Source organism: Mastigoproctus giganteus, chromosome 11 (genome assembly GCF_048544385.1).
Source record: "Mastigoproctus giganteus isolate SK-2022 chromosome 11, ASM4854438v1, whole genome shotgun sequence".
In the NCBI taxonomy this organism is placed as follows: Eukaryota; Metazoa; Arthropoda; class Arachnida; order Uropygi; family Thelyphonidae; genus Mastigoproctus; species Mastigoproctus giganteus.
Window position 1 is genome coordinate 11,067,325 of NC_143585.1, and position 23,407 is coordinate 11,090,731.

The 23,407-nt window shown below is 39.1% G+C and overlaps 1 protein-coding gene across 1 annotated transcript in view; it reads right to left on the reverse strand.

Moving 5' to 3' along the window:
• The window catches only part of LOC150077705 (alpha-tocopherol transfer protein-like), a 62,608-nt gene that overhangs the window by 39,085 nt on the left and 116 nt on the right, over window positions 1-23,407 (reverse strand). The window contains exon 2 of the mRNA XM_090385512.1: window positions 10,087-10,241. Within this exon, the coding sequence (XP_090241638.1) occupies window positions 10,087-10,231 (145 nt within the window). The 5' untranslated portion in view covers window positions 10,232-10,241. The remainder of the gene's footprint in view (window positions 1-10,086; window positions 10,242-23,407) is intronic.

The following is a 23,407-nucleotide window of genomic DNA, read 5'->3' on the forward strand; positions in this document are numbered from 1 at the left end:
TCCCAAGGACTTCCTAATTCATTTCACAAATATACGTGGTCTCAATTCTAATCTCAACGATGTCCATTTCCACTTGCAGTCTGCCAAACACCATATACGTTTTCTGAAAGAATCTCAGTTATCGGTTTATTCATCTACTGCTCATCTCAGATGCCCGAATTATTCGCTGTATGATTCCTTTCGCCTCAAAGGTGGTACTTGTGCATATGTCCGTTCTGATATTCCCTGTCAGAGACTTGGCAATTTGGAATCTCCTCTCTTCGATCTTCTCTGGCTTAAAATCTCTCTACCTCATTGTGTAAAATTCATCTGTTGTCTCTACCGTTCTCACAACTCCACTAATCACTTGGAACTCTTTGACTTCCTCTATTTGAAACTTTACTTTCTCCAGTCCAACTTTCCTAACAGTGAAGTAATTTTCCTTCGTAATTTTAATGTTCACAACTCCAGCTGGCTTCCGTTTTCTAGTCACACCGACCCAGCAGGTCGAGATGCTGAGGCGCTTGCAATTACTAATGACCTAGCACAGATTGTTCATTTTCCTACAAGAATACCGGACAATCCTAATCATAAAGCCAATACGCTTGATCTTTTTCTCACAAACAACCCTTCTAAGTACACGGTTGAAGTGAGAGGTCCTTTAGGCACTTCAGATCACAACTTGGTGATTGTCTCTTCTCCAATGGAGCCTTTATCTCATGGCTATTTCAAACCTCCTGTTGTTTGGCATTACAAGAATGCGAAATGGGATGACCTGCGAGACTTCTTTTCTTCTTTTCCTTGGTCGGATTGCTGTTCCAAAACTTCTGAAGTCAACGTTTGCTCAGATCGTGTCAGTGAAATTATTCTTGCAGGAATGGAATCCTTTATCCCACACTCCATATTAAAATCTCGTCCTTTTTCTAAACTTTGGTTTTCAATAAATTTGCTAAGGCTGTCCAAGAGAAGAATGTTGCATATCTTAATTGGCTTGTTTCTAATTCTTCAGTTTCATTTTCTGCCTACACCAAAGCTTGCAACAATTGTAAAGCAGTTATTAACCAGTCCAAACTAGGGTTTGCACAGGCTAAGAGTAGAAAACTTGCTTCTTGCCCTAATGGTAGCCGAGCATTTTGGTCTTTTGCCAAAGCTATTGGCCGCAACTTTTGCCCATCTTTGCTCCCACCTCTGTCCAAACATTAGCATTAGCATTAGCATTAGTAGAGGCATTTGATGCAAGAAAGCAAGCTTATGCAGCATCAGCCAAAAAAAGAAAAAAAAAAAAAAAAAAACCACTTCCACTTCACCCCTCTGTTCGTTCAAAATACCTGTCCAGCTGAGCCTTAAACTTATTTAGGCTATCAACCTCCACCACAAGGGATGGAAGTCTGTTCCACCAACCAACCACCCGCTGGCTAAAGACAAATTTCCGCACGTCTATCCTACATCTGTCTTTCCTCAATTTGAATTTATGCCCTCTCAGGTGATTATTCTGAGCTAGAGGAAGAATCCCATCAGCATTGAGCATGCTTAAACCATTCAAGGCTTTATACACCTCTATCAGATCACCTCGCTGGTGCCTAGTCTCCAGACACTGTAATTTGCAAAACTTAAGCCTTTCTTCGTAAGAGCACCCCTTTGTTGTATTCACTAATCTTGTTGCCCTTCTCTGTACTCGTTCCAGCAGCTCTACATCCTTCTTGAAATGAGGCCTCCAGACCTGTATACAGTACTCTAGGTGTGGCCTGACCATCGCCTTATACAATGGAATAATCACCTCCTTATCCCTGCTGGAAAAATTCCTGTATATCATTGACAATACTCCATGAGCTACTCTTGCAGCCCGTCTGCACTGCTCAGAGAACTTCATATCTGCCTGCACAACCACCCCCAAGCCCCTTTCATTCTCTACCACTGTCAGTGTTGTACCACAGAGTTGATACGTTGCTCTGGGGTTGCTGTTTCCCATGTGTAGTACTTTACATTTGTCAATGTTAAACTTCATTTGCCACCTCTCAGCCCATCTGCTCAACCTTTCCAGATCCTGTTGCAGCAGCATAGTGTCAGTAGTGTCCTTGACAACCCTGCCAACCTTTGTATCGTCTGCAAACTTGGACATTAATCCCGATATACCATCATCAATATCATTTATAAATACAGAAAACAATAATGGACCCAACACTGAGCCCTGAGGGACTCCACTAATAACATCAGTCCACGATGAGCAGTGTCCATTGATTACCACTCTCTGTCTTCTCCCCCTCAACCACCCCTTTATCCATAGCAGCAATTTGCCTCCAATGTCACACTGCTCCAATTTCTGTAGCGGTCTTCCATGTGCAACAGTATCAAAAGCCTTTCTAAGATCCAAGTATATAATATCAAGTTATTCCCTGCATCCAGTTCTTTTGTGACTGCATCATAGTATCCAATCAAGTTGGTCAGGCAAGACTTCCCCTTAACAAAACCATGCTGTGTCTGAGCTATAACTGAAGTCTTGTCTAAATGATCCTGCAGTGCGTCTTTAACCAGTGCCTCCATTAATTTTCCTGGAACAGAAGATAAGCTCACAGGTCTATAATTACTTGTATCAGCCTTTGAACCTCCTTTGTGAATTGGGGTCACATTTGCACATTTCCAGTCTATGGGTACCTCCCCTGAGTCCAAGGAAGCTCTCATAATTATGGCTAAGGGTTTGCTTACTTCCTTTGCTGCCTCCTTTAATATAACAGGATAGATCCCATCCACCCCGGGTGCCTTTCTTGTGTTTATCTTCAACAGTTTCTCCTCCACTTTACTCCCAGTTATTTCAAGATTCTTTAACTTACTGCTAGAGTTGAATACATCTCTGGCATTCCCCTCGCTGAATAACTCCTCATGTGTGAATGTCGATGCAAAATATTCATTTAGTTTGTTAGCCACCTGAGCAGGATCATCAACACTTGACCCATCAATATCAAGTGGACCAATCTGATTCATCCCTTTCCTTCTAGAGTTTACATAAGTAAAGAACTCTTTGCTGTTTTTCTTTGCATCCCTTGCCAAGGATTTCTCGTAATCTGCCTTCGCCTGCCTAACCTCCTTTGTAACTTGTTTGCATATCAACTTGTATCTATCATAGGCTTCTGTGTCATGTGTTAATTTGTAAGTATCCCATGCATTTTTCTTCTCTGCCATATGCCTCATTAGTTCATCTGACATCCATTTTGGCCTAAACCTTGAACAATATTTCTTAGTTGGTATGTAAAGCCTAGTAGCTTCCAAGATAAGTTCTTTGAATGCTTCCCATTTTGAATTTGCTGTTGGTAACATCATCAGTTGGTCCCACTGTATAGAATTTAAATACTGTCTCAGTCCATCGTAGTCGCCTTTACGGAAGCAATAACCCTTCCCTTTACCCCTAATGGTAGTTAACTCTTTGAGTAAATCCCACTTCAGCACACTGTGATCACTGCCACCTAGTGGTTCATTTATCTGCAGATTCTTAATGCATGAAGAATCACTGCTGATAATCAAATCAAGAGTATTACTCCCTCTAGTTGCCTCCCGAACATGCTGATGTAGAAAACAATCATCCAATAAATCCACAAAAGCCTTGCTAGTGTGTGAGTGACCAGCCCACAAATTCCAGTCAATATCTGGGAAATTAAAATCTCCCATTATAAGACACTCTGATTTACTGGCCCACTCTATTTCCCTGTACAGTTCCTTATTATACTCATCAGAGTCATTAGGCCTATAGCACACTCCTACTCTCAATTTTGATCTCCCAAAGTTTATGTCACACCAAACTGACTCCACACTGCACTGTCCAGCGATGTCGACTGGCTTCACTTCCTTGGTTTTTATGTGTGTCTTAACTAATAGCATAACACCTCCCCCCTTCCTATCCTGTCTATCCTTTCTGTAGACGTTGTACTCCTCAAATTGCAGTTCTGCATCCCTTATATCTGTGTGACACCACGTCTCTGATATCCCAACAATATCTGCCTTCGATGTTTTGAGCAATACCTCAAATTCATCAAATTTATTTACTAAACTCCTAGCATTGGTGTACACGCAAGTATACCTGCACCTGTTTCTATTCTTAGCTACCCTAACACAACCCATGTGTTTACTTGTACCGCAATGACTCCCAGCAGTCTCTGAAATACCATGCATCTTGTTTTTCAGGCTTCTGCTCATTCTAATAGAAGCAGTGCAAGAATCTCTTTCACCTCTGCCAGTGGCTACTGTCAATCTATTGGTCTTTGTCTCCCCCCAAGCTAGCAGTTTTCCGACCCACCTAACACTGCCTCGATAGCATCAGCAAATATTCTTGCACCCTTTCTATTTAAGTGTATCCCATCCCTGTAGAAGCAATCTCTCCTGTTAACAAGTACAGTCCAGGCTGAAAAAAATTCTACCCCTTGAGCCTTGCACAATCTTTCCAGGGCCGAATTGATCGACAAGGCTCTCATCATATACTCCCTCTTATCGTGTCTGGGCAGAATTGCAGACACTTTCAAATTCAACCCTAATTCTCGGCTTTTGTTCAACAGTGACCTGTACTTGTTAAGTAATTCTGCCGGTCTCCTACTCTTAATATTATTAGTGCCAACGTGTACAACTATATCACCTTTTGTGCCCTTAAAAGATGATATTCGCTCTACAACGTCATCAACCTTTGCCCCTGGCAGACATACCCTGGTCCTGTTCCACCTATCTTTTTTACAAAGCATGTTCCCCGTTTCCCTGACAATAGAGTCACCAACAACTACTAGTTCCTTCGGGACCAGCGCATTCTGCCTTGGGGGTTGTCTCTGTGTCACAGAACCAGATGGTTCTGTTACCGCTTCAGCCAAGGATAAAGTTGACCTGCTAGCATTCCATTTTTCTTCCAGCTCATGTATTAATGATCTTGGTAAAACACCTCCCAACATTCCTAACACGCTCCGTTCAATGCCTCCTGTGGTCTTCCGTCAAAAAGGATATCAGAAGGATTTTAATGAATCTTGATGCTAAGAAAGCTCCAGGTCCTGATGGTATTTCTCCACTTGTTCTCAAAACCTGTGCTCCTGAACTTACTCCTATTCTTCGCCGCCTTTTTTCACTTTCTTATTCCAGAGGTGTTTTTCTTTCTGCTTGTAAATTTGCTCATATCCAGCCAGTTCCTAAAAAGGGTGACAAATCCCTCCCATCCAATTATAGTCCCATTGCAATTACTTCTACTCTTTCTAAAGTAATGGAGAAATCAATTAACCGCCAACTCTTAAAATACCTAGAAACCTTCCATCTGATCAACGATCACCAGTATGGATTCCGTCAGTGTCGATCTAATGGAGATATTCTGGCTTATGTTACCCATTTATGGACTAATTCAATGGAAAGGTTCGGTGAAACACAAGTAGTTGCTCTTGACATCTCAAAGGCTTTTGATCGAGTTTGGCACAAAGGTCTTTTAAACAAGCTTCCATCTTATGGTTTGCCAACTGTTTTTAGTAATTGGTTATCCAGTTTTCTCTCTAATCGCTCACTCAGGGTGATGGTAGATGGCTCTCTGTCTTCTAACTTCTCCACTAATGCCGGTGTCCCCCAAGGTTCAGTTCTTTCCCCCACTCTTTTCGTCTTGTATATCAATGACCTTCTTCCATTGACTGGAAATCCTATCCATAGTTTTGCCGATGATAGCACATTGCATTCAACTTTCCATTTTGAGAAACCTTGTCCTGCTCAATCAGCTTGAACTTCTCGAAAATCTGCTACCAATTCCTTAAATGCCGATCTTCGTGTATTCTCCAGTGGGGCAAAGACAACTTAGTTGATTTCAACCCTTCTAAAACTCAGTCTTGTCTTATATCTCTTGTCTTATATCTTGTCTTATTGCCCTGGAAAGATTGTGCAAGGCTCAAGGGGTAGAATTTTTTTCAGCCTGGACTGTACTTGTTAACAGGAGAGAGAGAGAAAGAGATTGCTTCGACAGGGATGGGATACACTTAAATAGAAAGGGTGCAAGAATATTTGCTGATGCTATCGAGGCAGTGTTAGGTGGGTCGGAAAACTGCTAGCTCGGGGGGAGACAAAGACCAATAGATTGACGGTAACCACTGGCAGAGGTGAAAGATATTCTTGCACTGCTTCTATTGGAATGAGCAGAAGCCTGGAAAACAAGATTCAAGATATTTCAGAGACTGCTGGGAGTCATTGCGGTACGAGTAAACACATGGGTTGTGTTAGGGTAGCTAAGAATAGAAACAGGTGCAGGTATACTTGCGTGTACACCAATGCTAGGAGTTTAGTAAATAAATTTGATGAATTTGAGGTATTGCTCAAAACATCGAAGGCAGATATTGTTGGGATATCAGAGACGTGGTGTCACACAGATATAAGGGATGCAGAACTGGAATTTGGGGAGTACAACGTCTACAGAAAGGATAGACAGGATAGGAAAGGGGGAGGGGTTATGCTATTAGTTAAGAAACACATAAAATCCAAGGAAGTGAAGCCAGTCGACATCGCTGGACAGTGCAGTGTTGAGTCAGTTTGGTGTGACATAAGCATTGGGAGATCAAAATTGAGAGTTGGAGTATGCTGCTGTAGGCCTAATGACTCTAATGAGTATAATAAGAAACTGTACAGGGAAATAGAGTGGGCCAGTAAATCAGAGAGTCTTATAATGGGAGATTTTAATTTCCCAAATATTGACTGGAATTTGGGGGCTGGTCACTTACACACTAGAAGGGCTTTTGTGGATTTATTGGATGATTGTTTTCTACATCAGCATGTTCGGGAGGCAACTAGAGGGAGTAATACTCTTGATTTGATTATCAGTAGTGATTCTTCATGCATTAAGAATCTGCAGATAAATGAACCACTTGGTGGCAGTGATCACAGTGTGCTGAAGTGGGATTTACTCAAAGAGGTAACTACCATTAGGGGTAAAGGGAAGGGTTATTGCTTCCGTAAAGGCGACTACGATGGACTGAGACAGTATTTAAATTCTATACAGTGGGACCAACTGATGATGTTACCAACAGCAAATTCAAAATGGGAAGCATTCAAAGAACTTATCTTGGAAGCTACTAGGCTTTACATACCAACTAAGAAATATTGTTCAAGGTTTAGGCCAAAATGGATGTCAGATGAACTAATGAGACATATGGCAGAGAAGAAAAATGCGTGGGATGCTAACAAATTAACACATTACACAGAAGCCTATGGCCGACCGGGATAGCCGAGTGGGTTAAGTAACTGCAAGGCAACCCAAAGGTAGCGGGTTCGATTCCCGCCTCGGTCTTGGATCAAATTACTGCAAAAACCTTCGGATGTGCAATATGGCCACAGAAGCCGATGCGCCAACAGCTACCAAATCAAAAAAAAAAAAGAAGCCTATGATAGATAGAAGTTGATATGCAACCAAGTAACAAAGGAGGTTAGGCAAACGAAGGCAGATTACGAGAAATCCTTGGCTAGGGATGCAAAGAAAAACAGCAAAGAGTTCTTTACTTATGTAAACTCTAGAAGGAAGGGGATGAATAAGATTGGTCCACTTGATATTGATGGGTCAACTGTTTATGATCCTGCTCAGGTAGCTAACAAACTAAATGAATATTTTGCATCGACATTCACACATGAGGAGTTATTCAGCGAGGGAAATGCCAGAGGTGTATTCAACTCTAGCAGTAACCTACAGAATCTTGAAATAACTGGGTGTAAAGTGGAGCAGAAACTGTTGAAAATAAACACAAGAAAGGCACCCGGGGTGGATGGGATCTATCCAGTTATATTAAAGGATACAGCAAGGGATGTAAGCAAACCCTTAGCCATAATTATGAGAGCTTGTTGGACTCAGGGGAGGTAACCATAGACTGGAAATGTGGAAATGTGACCCCAATACACAAAGGAGGATCAAAGGCTGACACAAGTAATTATAGACCTGTGAGCGTAACTTCTGTTCCAGAAAAATTAATGGAGGCACTGGTTAAAGAAGCACTGCAGGATCATTTAGACAAGACTTCAGTTATAGCTCGGACACAGCATGGTTTTGTTAAGGGGAAGTCTTGCCTGACCACTTTGATTGGATACTATGATGCAGTCACAAAAGAACTGGATGCATTGAATAGCTTTGATATTATACACTTGGATCTTAGAAAGGCTTTTGATACTGTTGCACATGGAAGACTGCTACACAAATTGGAGCAGTGTGACATTGGAGGCAAATTGCTGCTATGGATAAAGGGGTGGTTGAGGAAGAGAAGACAGAGAGTGGTAATCAATGGACACTGCTCATCGTGGACTAATATTATTAGTGGAGTCCCTCAGGGCTCAGTGATGGGTCCATTATTGTTTTCTGTATTTATAAATGATATTGATGATGGTATACCAAGCTTAATGTCCAAGTTTGTAGGCACTATGCTGATGCAACAGGATCTGGAAAGGTTGAGCAGATGGGCTGAGAGGTGGCAAATGAAGTTTAACATTGACAAATGTAAAGTACTACACATGGGAAACAGCAACCCCAGAGCAACGTATCAACTCTGTGGTACTACACTGACAGTGGTAGAGAATGAAAGGGACTTGGGGGTGGTTGTGCAGGCAGATATGAAGTTCTCTGAGCAGTGCAGACGGGCTGCAAGAGTAGCTCATGTAGTATTGTCAATGATATACAGGAATTTTTCCAGCAGGGATAAGGAGGTGATTATTCCCTTGTATAAGGCAATGGTCAGGCCACACCTAGAGTTCAGTATACAGGTCTGGAGGCCTCATTCAAAGAAGGATATAGAGCTGCTGGAACGACTACAGAGAAGGGCAACAGGATTGGGTGTCTTACGAAGAAAGGCTTAAGTTTTGCAAATTACAGTGTCTGGAGACTAGGCACCAGCGAGATGATCTGATAGAGGCGTATAAAGCCTCAAGGCTTTATACACCTCTATCAGAATGGTTTGAATGGTTGAATTCAAACCATTCTGATAGAAACCGTTCAATTTGAATTATTGAATGGTTTGAGCATGCTCAATGCTGATGGGATTCTTCCTCTAGCTCAGAATAATCACCTGAGAGGGCATAAATTCAAATTGAGGAAAGACAGATGTAGGATAGACGTGCGGAAATTTGCCTTTAGCCAGCGGGTGGTTGGTTGGTGGAACAGACTTCCATCCCTTGTGGTGGAGGTTGATAGCCTAAATAAGTTTAAGGTTCAGCTGGACAGGTATTTTGAACGAACAGAGGGGTGAAGGGAAGTGGGTTTTTTTTTTTTTTTTTTTTGGCTGATGCTGCATAGGCTTGCTTTCTTGCATCAAATGCCTCTACTAATGCTAATGCTAATGCTAATCTCGCAAAAAGGATTCTTCTGCTCCTATGCTTATCTTTAGTGACACTCCGATTTCTAGGCAAAATGTTATATCTCTTTTGGGGATTACCCTGACTTCTAATCTCTCTTTGCACAAGCACATTACAAATATTGCTTCCTCTGCATCTAAAAAACTTGGTTTTCTCTTTCGCTCTCGGCGTTACTTTTCTTCCAAACAGCTGCTCACTCTGTATAAATCGCAAATCCGTCCTGCCATGGAATATTGTTCCCACACCTGGGGTGGTACCCCCAAAACCTCTCTCAGGCTTCTTGATTCCATTCAGAAGAGGGCAGTTAGGTTAATTAATGATTCATCTCTAACAGCGTCTCTCCACTCGCTTTCTCATAGACGTACTGTTTCTGCTGCATGCCTCTTCTACAGATATTTCAATGGGCACTGTTCTTCTGAATTGGCTTCAATAATTCCTGCTCTCTCTTTCAAAACAGTCCGAACACGTGCCGCCACCAGCCAACATCCATTTACTGTCCAACATAAAACCCACAGAACCAACTTTTCATCTTCCTCGTTTATTCATTCATCTGCCATTTTCTGCAACAACCTTCCTTCATACGTATTTCCTGAAAATTACAGTCTACAGAAGTTCAAGTCCAATGTCAACAAATATCTTCTTTCTTCTTCTCAACCTCCAACCCGAGCACGGTACTAAGTACTATAGGTTCTAATACCTCTCGTGTTTGGGGTTCACATAAAAAAAAAAAAATCAAACTAATTTAAATAAACAGATTTATAGGACTTTTTAAAAATTTATACAACTTACCTGGAATCACTTCCTGTACTCTTTTAACATAAATATCGCTTATTCTGGGATTTTCACAGATGTCTTTCAGTGCTTTATCAATGTCTGTTACTAAGAGAAAGTGGTCCTCCTCAAGAGGTCTGAAGGAAATCCCTGTGCATGCCATTCAGTAATATCTAGCGGAAACAAGAAAGATGAAGTAAAATGAGTTGACTGTCACTATGAAAATTATTGAATGGTGTTTAATCACGGGTGCGATAGAATCCCGTAGTAAGAAAGTTTCGAGCTTCAAACAGAACGATTAATCGAGTTCCAGTACCCATGGCCTAACTTGAGGATATACGGACCCTAGGCAAAAGTATTTTGGGGGCCCTGAAAAAATATGTACTATGAATATATAGGTATTCAAAAAGTCATCTTGTCAATAATTCTTGCTTGAAACTGCTTTTTAAATTACTGATATTATATTATTCTGCTCAAAGATGAGGCGACTGTTTGTTCAATACCATACAATTGAATACTTGTGATTTGATACAGATGAATATATTTCCCAAAACAAAAATTAATTTGCGGAATATCGAACACAGAAATTTGCCTAATTAGGACAATATATTAGTTACTTAGAGACTCAGTTATATTTCAAAATAAGATGTTTATTCAGTTATTACCAACGATTTGAAAAAACTAATACTCTACAAAACAAAATCAAAATTAAGACAGATATAAATTCACTACAGAAAATGACAAAAACGAAAATATGCCAACCATGTTAAACAAAGGTTCCCAACTAATGGGTCCCGATGCCACTTGGAGGGTTTGCGGAAGACGTTCGAGGGATCGTGAGGAAGTGAGAAATAAGATCTAAACATAATACTGTTATCATATTGCTTGACATTGCAGTTACTAAAATGTCGGCAATGTAATTGGCAACATTCCTTCGACACTCCATTGTAGCTCCTACAATATCACACGTTACGATTCTGTCTGTATTCATTGCCATTTACGGGCTTTCCTCAAAGTGCGGGCCCTAGGCACATGCCTAGTTTACTTAGGTCTAAGATAGCCTCTGCCTGCACTACTTTACAATATCAAGAACCACTCAGCGACTCGAATATCTCTCTTAGACCGGGGTTCGAGCTCGTGACAACCAAATACGGAGGATGTGGAAAGGTCAGGGAATGACCACCGCATATCGCCGGAGCAATATGGCCTTAGTTGCTAATGCTCCTAAAAATCAAATAACAACAACAACAACTCTCTCTCTCTCTCTCTCTCTCTCTCTCTCTCTCTCTCTCTCTCTCTCTCTCTCTTTATCCTTGTATCTGCAGATAGCTGAACCTGATGTCTTCTCACAACGCAGCAACCATCGAAACTTTATAAATATCGTTCTGCTGCACACCCTACAGTTTCTAAACATACCCCGTATGGCCACTAGTCTCTTTATTTAAACGGGAATAATATTAATGGGTTTAAGAAAATGTTCTCTGCTAACCTGGTAGATGTTTTCAATGCCTTCAACACACCATGACAATTAGTGCATAAATATGGCTTATATTACTCCAGTTTTCAAACAAATTACGTTATCTTCTTCGTTTGTTTCAGTCATATCATTCTGGCTGGAGAAATTTAAATTTGTCTGTGTGGGCAGGTTTACTTAAGATCTTAATTTTCATGGCATTACTGTTTCTGATAATCATGAGATTAACAAGGTTACCGTTGTTCTCTTTTTCTGTGCCCATGGTGTGTATTGTCGTCTATTGAGAAAAGATTTGAGTCCAATAAACATAATTTTGAAGCCAATTGACATTTCTATTTCTAACGCATCCCAAATGAACTCAATAAAACGTTTAATATCCTAAGACATGGGTATTAACATATTTTGTTTAAAGCCCGTTAGCATATTCCCGATGGGGGATGGAGAGAGGAAATAACCAACTCGTTCAATTGTTTCTTCCTACATGTTTCTTTGAGACTTAAAAGATTTTGCCTAAATGAGGAACTGCTTAAGTTTAGTAATGCCAAAAGAACTCGTCCTTAATACATTCCTTGAAATGGTTTCGTTTATGAAATTGCAAATAAAATTTGAGGTAACATTAAAATAAACGCTCTTTTATAAACGATTTGACATCGAACGATGTCATCGGGGCTGAATGTTACATTTTTAATATGAATATGCAATTGGATAATAACATGAGTGTGAAAGTACGAATATTGAGATTAAGGATGGCTCTAAAAGTTTTTTTTTTTAACTTTTTATTAAAGCAGGTAGTTAATGCATACTGTAAATGACCGATGAGAACTTTCCTTTATGTCAAAATCAGAGAAAGTCTTCGAAATGTCCACTTTGAGCAGCAACACACAGATTAGACCTGTCTTCTCATTGGCTGTTGAACACCTTCGAAATATCCGAAGTTGTTTGAAAACCATCCACTGTATATTCTCTGAGAATTGCCTATACGAAACGTGATAGCCTAAACATGAGCAGAAATAAGGTATCTTGATAACGAGAGACCCACAATATTTTAATCAGTAAATTGGACTGACTCTACCAATTTAACGGCAAGATAAGCGTATAGTGGTGCTAGTCATTATCGATAAATTCTCAAGCAATGAGGCTAACATATGCTGGAACCCCATGATACATGAACCACATTTGGCATCGCGTTTCCGAAGGATCTTCTTCCAACAACGTTGGTAGGTATACAAGATATGTTATAATATAAAGACTCAAATCGGAAGTAAAAACCATGCTACCGCTCCTTATAGTCTTTAGCCTGACTGATATTTCGTTAAAAAAATTGCTGACGTCTTCGACGGGATTCGAATTCAGGTCTTTTCCACTCGGTATGTGGAGGACTGTGATTATATCAATTGTTTGGGGTCACTATGGTAACAGATGCCGATGCGCTTATTAAATCCCCAAAGAAAGAAACAAACAAACCAATTGTTCTACCAAAGACAGCTGTAGGTGGCAGAAGAAATGGGCCAGTCATGTATTCCACAACAACACCAGCAGAAATGTTTCAATGGAACTGCTGCTGATGCGTGATAACATAAAGATTTTCTGGTGCCCACTGGTCACAGTTGTGAAAATTTCTTTGGAATTGTGATTTATCCGTGAAAAGTAGACAACGAAGAAAGGAAGGTTCAGAACACTGCTGCAGAAATTACTGAAAAAACACAACTCGTAGATGAAAATTATCTTGTGAGAGGGACTGCACCCAGTGAACATGATAAGAGTAATCCAATCCTACAGGCCATTCCAAACCGGTTAAAGCTAACTGAGCGGTTCCTACCCGTGCAAATGCTGCAAGACATACAGTCCTTGGACGGCGACCTCTACAAATTCGCAGTCGACAAGGAATATAGGCAGAAAGTACTCGGTCGACTTTCTTCCCAGGACCACGTTAGAGGACAGTAGACCCTGCTCCCGGAGACCTATTCATCACTGCCCTGAATCCATCATCTCAGTGTACAAACTTTTCAGGAGTCATAATGCTCTTTTTTTTTTTTTTTTTTTTGTGTTTATTGTATTATATGATTTCTTTTATGTAAACCCCTGGCTTGTAGCCGTGAAGGGAGTTGTATACAGCAATGTGCTTTCTGTATATAATAAAGAATTCTTCTTCTTCTAAAGTTGCTTCTCACAAAAAGAAAAAAAAAACATTCCCAAACAGTCGAATATACAACCCATAACATGCTGTTACATTTCTTGAGTTAGTTCCAAGGTCCACCTAGATCACCTCTTTCGCATTGTAAGAAGTAGGTCCTACAAATTAAAAAAGAAATATTTGTGTTGCTAAAATAAATCCAGGTAGGGCAATGGAAAGTGAGATTCAGCATTAATGCCCGAGTATTAAGTATTAATATTGGATATTTAGTTTTAATGTAAATAAGGTTGAAGTTTGAAGAAACACTGGATTTAGGAATGGACAGTTTTAGACTTATGAATTAATATTTTAATATTTTATGTTTTAATATTAAAATATACCGATTTTAATATTAAAATAGTAAAATAGGTAAACAAGTAATTTAAATAACAGAAGAGAACAAACAGAGACAGCGCAATGACTAAGAAAGAGGGTGCCATTTGAGAACAGGCATGAAAGGGCTGCTTAGGGCAAGAACTATAGGACGTGAAACGGGATTATGAACCGTCTCTTTTGATCTAAGGCACCATTAGGAAGTAAACAGGAAATTAGTGGACATCCAGTGTTCGCATCAAAAAGAAACGGCATCAGGGTGACTGATAAATTTGGGTACACTCCATATATTTAGCAGAGGTGTGAATACGAAAATGAGTGTTTTGGAGGTGACTGGCAACATGAAACGGCCATACTGCGTGTAAAAAAAATATAATAAATATCTAGAGAAGGGTGGTTTGTGCGCTGGGGAGACATCTCGGGTGAGTTTTTTTAGCAAATAGGAAGGAATGAAAAAATTAAAGAGTATGGGGATTGGTTGGAGTCCTTGGGGAAGGCGTTCCAAACTTGAGAGAAATAGTAAAGTTCGGGTGGAGTATTTTAGGAAAGTGTCCACTTCACTGTGGTCGAAAGGGTCGTGAGTTTGAGGATTTAAGTGAAGTAGATTTTTTAGTAGTCAGAGTTCACATTTCGAAGTAGCAAGATGAAGAAGAAAAAGATAAAAAAGTGAGAGAAATCGGTAGTGAGGCGTAGAGGACGCGAGTAACTGTGGTCTGAAAATGATGATCGCTTTTTGGAGGTATGGAAGAGTGGGAAACATGTACGTTGAAAGTTGCGCAGATAAGTTTAAGGTTAAGGTAAAGTGCAAGAAAGAAAGCCTGGTTGGGCATCGGAAGGCAGTGTGCCCAAGAAATGGAAGAAAGCCTGTCTGCCACGAAGGAGCCTGAACGCAAGGAAATCGGAAGTAGTGGCCATTCCGGAACGTAAGTCTGTTCCTGTTTTTTTTTTTTTTTTTATTTAACCCCGAACTCAGGAATCATAACCTAGCTCTGTAAGGAATTGAGTGATAGCCCTTTTTTTAAAAAAAAGAACAATCCTGTTGTATTAGGCAAGTTAGTTACTAAGGTTGAGATAATTCGTTATGAATGTTAATGATTTTGAAATAACGTAATGGTGGTAAAGGGAATTACTAAGATGATAACTAGAGAGAAATTAATGTAGAATGAGTGATATATAGTGAATATTGTTGAGGTAAGAGGTAATACATTTTGGTAATACAGTTGTAATACACTTATTGCGTTAAAGGCTAGAAACAAAAATTTTATAAGTGTAATAAGAGCTGAAATGAGTTTTTCTGATGAAAGTAATAGAACTCGGTAAAGATAATGATTGAGTAATCACCGAGGATTCGTATTTAGTAAGATAAAACTGATGTTAATAATTCGTAAATTGAGAATAGTTGATGAGAGAGAGGTAGGGTAGTCTACTGTAGTATGGTTCAAATATATGGAAATTGGCATGCTTGTATGTAATTATTATTATTTTTTTTATGTAACGTTCATTAAAGATTGTAAATAAATTTGTGTCTTTAATGTTCTACTAACACCCGCTCTACACACCCTAGAGTCTAGAATTTTCTGTGAATTGCAATCAAATTTGCGAAACGTGGGGTGGGTTTGAGACTTCAGTAGGGTAGAAGTGAATTGCAGTTAATAACATTATTTTTAATCCCCCCCCACAGCCAGTTACGTGCTGCTCTTCCCCAATGAGCGAAAACAAATTTAAAAGATCGTATCTCTCGAAAACGCTGATGATGGCTGCAAAAGTGCATTACAAAATGTAATGTCCTTGCTGGATATAGACATTGCGAAAATGTTTCCCAGTAGAAGCGATGAACTTCACTGCTGTTGCTGTCCACGAATGAAATTAATGTCTGCCATTTCAGTGTTAAATTACCGATTACACTGGTAAACAAATTTTCAATATTTTTTGTTTCTTTGAGGAAAGTAGTTTTTTCTGTATTTATTGGCATGTGCGGAGGGAATTGAGAAATCAGCAATAAAAAATTGGTTTGCGCAAGTTTTGAAAATACCAGATATGTCTTATATTCTATAAAATACGATACGTAGGTCTTTAACTGGATAAATCAACAACGTCCACTGTACTGTTTTTATGAATATTATATTGAAAAGCATGTTATTACAAGACGTAGTTAAATTAAACAAGAATCGTTGTTTACCAAAGTCTTACTATTACGTATGTCAACAGCATTCATATCGTGTGGTAACTTGTTTTTCCCTCTACAGATCAGTTTTTGTTTCGTTGCAATCGGTTAAGTTTTGATTGAACTGTGCCCCTTTAAGTGAATCGCACTTTTAACCCTTCGGCAAAAAAATTAGTGATCGCAATTTACAGCAAACAATTGTTATTAAATTTATGCATTCAGTGATAACAAAAGATGAATTCGTGGTCTTTCAGTATGATCCGCAAACCAAGCATCAAAGCATGCAGTGACAAACTCCATCCTCTCCGAGTTAAAGAACGCGAGAATGTCTCGATCGAAGATCAAGTCCATGCTTGTCGTTTACTTTGATCGTCGTGGTGTTTTCCATTAGGAATTTGTTCCGTCTAATCAGATACTCTACACCGAGATTTTAGAAGGACTTCATGAAAATATTCGAAAGACACGGCACACAGTTAATAGCTGGAAAATTTGTTTTTCTTCAAGACAATGCACCTTGTCATTCTATGTCGCAGTGAGAGAGTTTTTAAGGAAAACAAGCTCACAATCGGAGCAGTCGCCTTATTTTTCAGATCTGGTGCCTTAAACTTTTTTTTGTGTTCCAAAAAATTAAAATCAACCCCAAAGAAAAGCAACTTGAAGATTTAGCAGACATCCAAAAGAACACAACACAAACATTCAAAACGTAATTAAAGGAGGTATCTTTTAAGGGCTTCAGTTTCCTCTTTTAGATCCTAGAAATCGCGAATGACGCGCTGCTTATTCTTGTTTGGAGAGTATTTTAAAGAAGATAAACATTTAAATTGTTGTATTTAAAATACAATAATTTTAAAAAATATTTCTCGTATCTTTTTATCCGCAACTTGTACTATAAAAATACTTTTCAGAACAGTTAAAAATAATAAGAATTATTACATTTTTAGTTACTGAAAATAATTAAATCACATTCACCAGGGAAATATTGAAAAATCATTCGATTCGCATTTCACTCGTCTTCTTCGCCAGTCATTTGTACTCAAACACCTGGAGCATCTCTTGTTACAGTTCAGCAACAGTCAGCTAGTATTGCAGAGTCTCATCTGCTTCGGTATCGCTTTTCCATAACCGGGATGTCCAGATGGAATCTCTTACCGCTCCTCACTTAATGCGCGGCAGTTGTTCAGAAAAATCCAAATGGGAGCGAAGAAAGCACATGTATATTACAAGCTGTTTATACAGGAGTTACTGCTTTGTTGTTTCCCAAAGTTTGTTGCTAGAAGTTTGAATGCATCCCATGCCACTTTCTATGGGGAATCTGGTCAGATTGTTTTGTCCTTGAAAAAGTCCTGTATCTGGGGGCCTATGTACCAACCATCTTTATTTTGGCCTCACTAAAGTTTGGAATTTTTTTTCTTGAGATATTTCATGGCTAGTCCATCTTGACCCATGGTCTTAACAAATCGTTTCAAAGTCTCAATTTGATGTGTAACAGCATTTTGCTTGGCTCCAATAGTGGTTTGTAACGGACATTCTTTTAACCCTGGATTGTCTTGAAGGCCAGCGTTTTCTTGTGTAACGAGAAGACCGTGCTCTAATTCGCAAATAAAACTGCAAAATATTGTGCTTCCCAACTGCATTCCAACAAGATATGTCAATAACTTTTAAAGCACCGCAAATCTGCCTTTGGTACTCCTAGTAGTTGATGGATTCAGTAAGAAGCTTCATGTTATCTTATTATTCTTTCATATGAACTGCATGGCCTATTGGAATTGATAGTAGTCCGTTGCTTTTATGCAATAAAATGATTTTAAACTCAATTTAGAAGAAAATATGAAGAGTCTCCAGTCTTAAGAGTTATGATCAGTATTAAGTGAGTCCCTTAAACCATTGATGTCAGTACAGGCAAGGTAGTAATTTTCCACTTAAAAAAATTGATTTAATACATTTGGCAGCACCGTTATACAGACACTTCAACATTAATCTTGATGGAAATTCCACTGTTACAGTCTTGAGCCTAAAATTTCTGCGTTTTCTGAAAATTTCGGTAAATCATTGATCTCTGATAAGATCATTTATTTCATTCTACGCAATTTTAGAGGCTCTACAGAGGAAAAATGCAAATAAAATTTGAATCTCTTGATATGGTTGCTCAGATGATTTATCATAGCCATCACCTGACACTTATCAGACTGTAAAACAGATTAAGCTGGTGGTTCACCGACGAGAAATTCTTCTTCTTGAAGTACTGGTCGAAAAGCAGATGGTATATTCCGGTAGCTTAGGGTCCACTGTTTCTTAATTGAAATCCTTTGGTGAAAAGATGGTACCATACAAAAATAACAGTGCGCTATACACTGTGCTGCCACTTTATTAGGTACACCTGTAAGAACCTGCCCTTAAAACTGTTATTTAAATATGAGGGTTATTCATATTGAAAAAAAAATCAAGGAATATTAATACACATAACCATTTGAAATATATATCAGGTCAAAACTAATAACAGAATTTGAATAGGAGAGTTCAGATAAGTCCCAGGTTTAATTGTGCTCGTTTCGCCTATTACCTTTAAGCAAGAGGAAAATTAACGTAGCAAAGGGGGGGAGCGTTTCGAACACGCGATTCAATAGGAAACACTGATGGAGCAGTCCATAGTTAATGAGCACAGATCACAGTCAACTTTTCACCCCTAAAGAACAAAGAGCCGAAACAAAAACAATTAAGATTGAGATGGAGCTCAGTAATGGAGATACTCAAGAAATTTAATTGCACACTTTAATATTTCACGGGGGCAATTAACGACAGGTCTGGCAAGACAAATACAGGGCGTAGCTGGGCAAACACAAAGTAGATCTAGAAACTTCAAAATTTCCGGTCACCTTTCTAGAAAGTTCCAGAAATTGCTGGAAACCGGAAGCCCGCTCAAAAAAAAAGGATGGAAGACATGCCCACGGAAAAGTATAGGAAACAATTGGGAATTACAGGGGAAGGGATGTAATAGTCAGCGATCAGAGTGAAATTGGTCAGAGTGAAAAGCGCAGGAAATTTTGAAATTCAGAGTAAGGAGTAAATAAAACGTTTTTGGGAGAGTCTTTGGAAGTGCGTGGAGGAAGACAGTCGTGTGGCGGAGTCGTTGTTGAGTTTTGGGAAGATGGTTTAGTAATGGGTAGGAAATTTTCCTTGTGAGTAATTTTGGTAAGTCTAAAGTTGGGGAAAGAATGTGTCCATGTGGAAGAAAGACGATACAGCAGTAGCCAATGCATACAGCACAGTGTGAGAAGCTGATCCAATTCCCAGTGAAAGAAGGAGAACGCCCAAGGAGAATTCTAGAGAATGACGTAAGAAAGGATCCTTATTCAACTCAACAGAGCAGTGCCTACGGGAGAGAGCGAACCTCAGGTAGATGGATGTATTCCAAGGATGAGAAACTGCCCGCTTTCTAGTCTACGCTGTTACGCTGATGGTTATGGCAGCCCCGAATAGAAAGAACACTTGAAAAACTGAGTAAGTGATAGTTCAGTAATGAAAAATCTTAAGTTAGTGAAGGAAGGACTCTAGGGGGAATACTTCACTTATGGGAGAAAGCTAAATGTAATTGCACCCTTGTACACAGAATTGTAGTGAAATTAAGAGTAGGATCTTATGGTAAAGGTTTATTAATGGGTAGAAAGGATACTTTTGAGATTATAGTTAATTTTGGGGGAATGACTAATTAGGTAACAAAGGATTGTAGTTGAATGTGATATTATAGTGAATTTGGATTTATAGAGAGTGTAACTTAGTGTGATAGTAATTGTTTAAACGGATAAAACACTGATTGAGTGCCCAGTTAATTAAAGAATTATAGGATTAGATACGGGAAGACGGTTAATTACAATTGTTGATTATGAATGATGAACAGGTCTGTAGTTGAGAAAAGGATTGTCTAACAGATATATATACATATGTGTACGTGATAATTTTGGAAAGGGATATAAACGTGTAATGGTCAGTCTATATTTTATTTTAATTTATTTTGATTTTGTTATCGTTTGGTAGTTCCTTTAACCCTCTTTTGGTGATATTTCACGTCTTTTGGCAATGGTACCTCTGGGGGATACCGCTAAATTAATAATTTATTGGCATTATCCTAAATTTTGTATAGTTTTTGTTAATTGGATTTAAAGTTTGAAATTATACAAGGGTTTCTGGGCTACTATTTATGTCTGTTCTTGTTTTTCGTTCGTTTGTTTATTTGGGTTATTTTTATGTTAATTTTCGCTCTACAGTTTTTGCCATTCTACTGGCTTATGTTTTATTTAATTTAAAATATTGGATATATATATATATATATATATATATATATATAGCTACTTGAAACTGTTTATTACCATGCTGAAAGCCTACTAGGACAGTTGATTGGTAGGAAAGCTGATGTAAGGATTATGAGACGTAATGAACTCCTAGATCTATTAGAACCCAAGGATGAGACACACGAAGAACATGATGATATGTATATATATATATATATATATATATATATATATATATATATATATGTATGAAAATTCTGTAGTTTGAATTACAAGGATATTTACACAGATAAGGCCTAGCAGTCTAACAAAGCCGCACATAATAAAGTTCACAGTTAATCGTAGCTATTGATTGGAAATGTATATATATAATGTCAATAAATATTATTATGATTTGGTACTTAAATGTCTGTCAGTCATTTTGAACTTCAGCCAATCCAGAGGAGGAATACCTAAAATATTGAGAACCCCTTCGAGTCTAGAATCTTTTGGGAGACAAACAAGTCAGGTGTAAAGTGGGAGGGGACTAAACGGGGGCACAGTAGAGTACAGGGAATAATTAATTAAGTCTTTCAGCACTAGGAAAAGTATAAATAAAAAAAGATATTTTTAAATAAATTATTTAAATAAATAATAACAGAAAATCCCCCCCATACACACCCCTGCTGTGCAGCAAATGTTTTGTTCCACAACGTTTCAAGTCACAGTTGTGGATATAAATTCCGCAGAACAACTTTTCTAATATCAGTTAAGCGTAGAAACAGTAGCAAGAATGGGGAAAAGCAGTGATCTAACAAACATCGAACGTGGCATGGTAGTAGGTGCAAGACATGCTGCACAAAGCATCTCTGAAACGGCAGTTCTCCTGAACGTTTCAGGCACCACAGTTTCAAGGGTGTATCGAGAATGGTGCAACTAACAGAAAATATCCTCCCAACGACATTCCTGTGAAACAAAATAGGTTGTTGCTGAGAGAGGTCAGAGGAGGATGGCTAGAATCGTGCAAGTAAACAGACGGCCCACAATGTTGCACATCACGTCAGAATAGATCCTTGGTGCGCAGTACAAAATATCGCAACGGACCACTAGTCGCACTTTGTTGCTAATGAGCTACAACAGCCGACGGCCACATCGCGTACCTTTGTGGTCAATGAAGAACAAGAGAAAAAGCCTCCTGTGGGGACAGCAACACCAGCACTGGCTATCGAGAATTGGAAAACAGTTGCTTTGTCTGACGAGTCGAAGTTCCTGGTGCATCATGTTGATGGAAAGCTCAGAATTCGGCGGAAACAACACGAATCAATGGACCCGTCATGTCTGACGACTACTGTGCAAGTTATTGGGAGCAGTGTTATGTGTGGAGAATGTTTTCTTGGCACAGGTTGGGTCCATTGATACCCATAGATTCACGTCTGAATGCCACATCGTGCATAAACATTGTTGCTGATCAAGTGCTTCCGTTCATGTTGATAGTTAATCCTCATTCAGATGGTTACTTCCAGCATGATAATGCGCCCGTACACGAAGCCCGAATCACTATGGAATGGTTAGGTTCTAAGAACATGAAAATGACTTTTTTTGCTGCAGTGGCCCGCTCATTTCCCATGGATCTCAGTCCTATTGAGCATCTTTGGGATGAGCTGGAAAGGGCTGTTCGCTGCAGGCCTACACCTCCGTCCAATGTCAAGGAACTGCGTGACACACTCATGTCTGCATGGTACTCCATTCCTGCACAACGTTTTCATCATCTTGTTCAATCCATGCGTAGAAGAATTCAGGCTGTTTTGAAAGCTATAGGAGGCTCAACACGCTACTAGGTAGGTGTACCTAATAAAGTGGCAGCACAGTGTATTATCTGAAAGCTCACGCTACATCAGAGGCAGCGAAAGGCAATAAGCAGCCTTTGTGATTGAACCAGCTACGGAGATTTGAAGCTCAAGTATTGCAGCAAATACGTGGCACACAGCTTTTGCCTTGTTTCCTAACCTTTCAGCCAAAAAGTTGTGTGCTTTTTTTTTTTTTTTTTTTTTTAATATCGGAGTAAGGGCACACTTCTGTGATGCAAATGTCACTTCACCAGAAACATAATAAAATTATTCGTACTATTTACATACGTATGTGTTAAGTTTTTTTTTTGCTCAGCTGAAAACAAGTGCGGCACGGATAGATACCCATAGCTCAAGGACATATTTCCCAAAAATCAAAGAAGCAAAATGAAGCTGAAAGTGAAATGTAAAGTATCATTAAAACTAGAGCTAATAATACATTTTAAATATCATATTACGGATTTAGCTCATTAATATCAGCCGAAATTGACCAATTTTATTACTGAAACATTTTAGCTGTTGACCTGAGTTATTCATTGTCAAGATAACATAACATAAAACACGCTGAATAACTTCAGTACAGATTCAGTTTGCTCACAGGTTAACCTGTGAGCAAATTATAAAACGAATTGTCAAAAGACTCATTCAAGAATAGTTGCCTCACACAGGAATGTTTTGAACTATACGTAGTTTTGTCCTCACCAGCCGCTGTTCCCCACTACTCGCCCTTGTGGTTAGTACAGTTGGTAGGATCGCCATCCTCCCCACACCGGGTGGAAAAGACCTCGGTTCGAATTGCGATGATGACGGGAGGAATTTTTGTCGGCTTTATCAGAACGTGGCTAAGTTCGCCAGTCTAATGCGAGGGTGGCATGGCTTTTCTCCCGGAAACACGTGTTTATCGTTCAGCAAACAGAAAATCGATTAAAGAACACATGCAATTTACAGACAATATACATGGAGCAACATGGCCTTAGTTGCCAATGCTCCTAAAACCCAAAAAACTACGACAACCCGACCAATTCTCGCATACATTCACAAAATAACTACATATTTTTTCTAATAGTACATAATATTAAAATT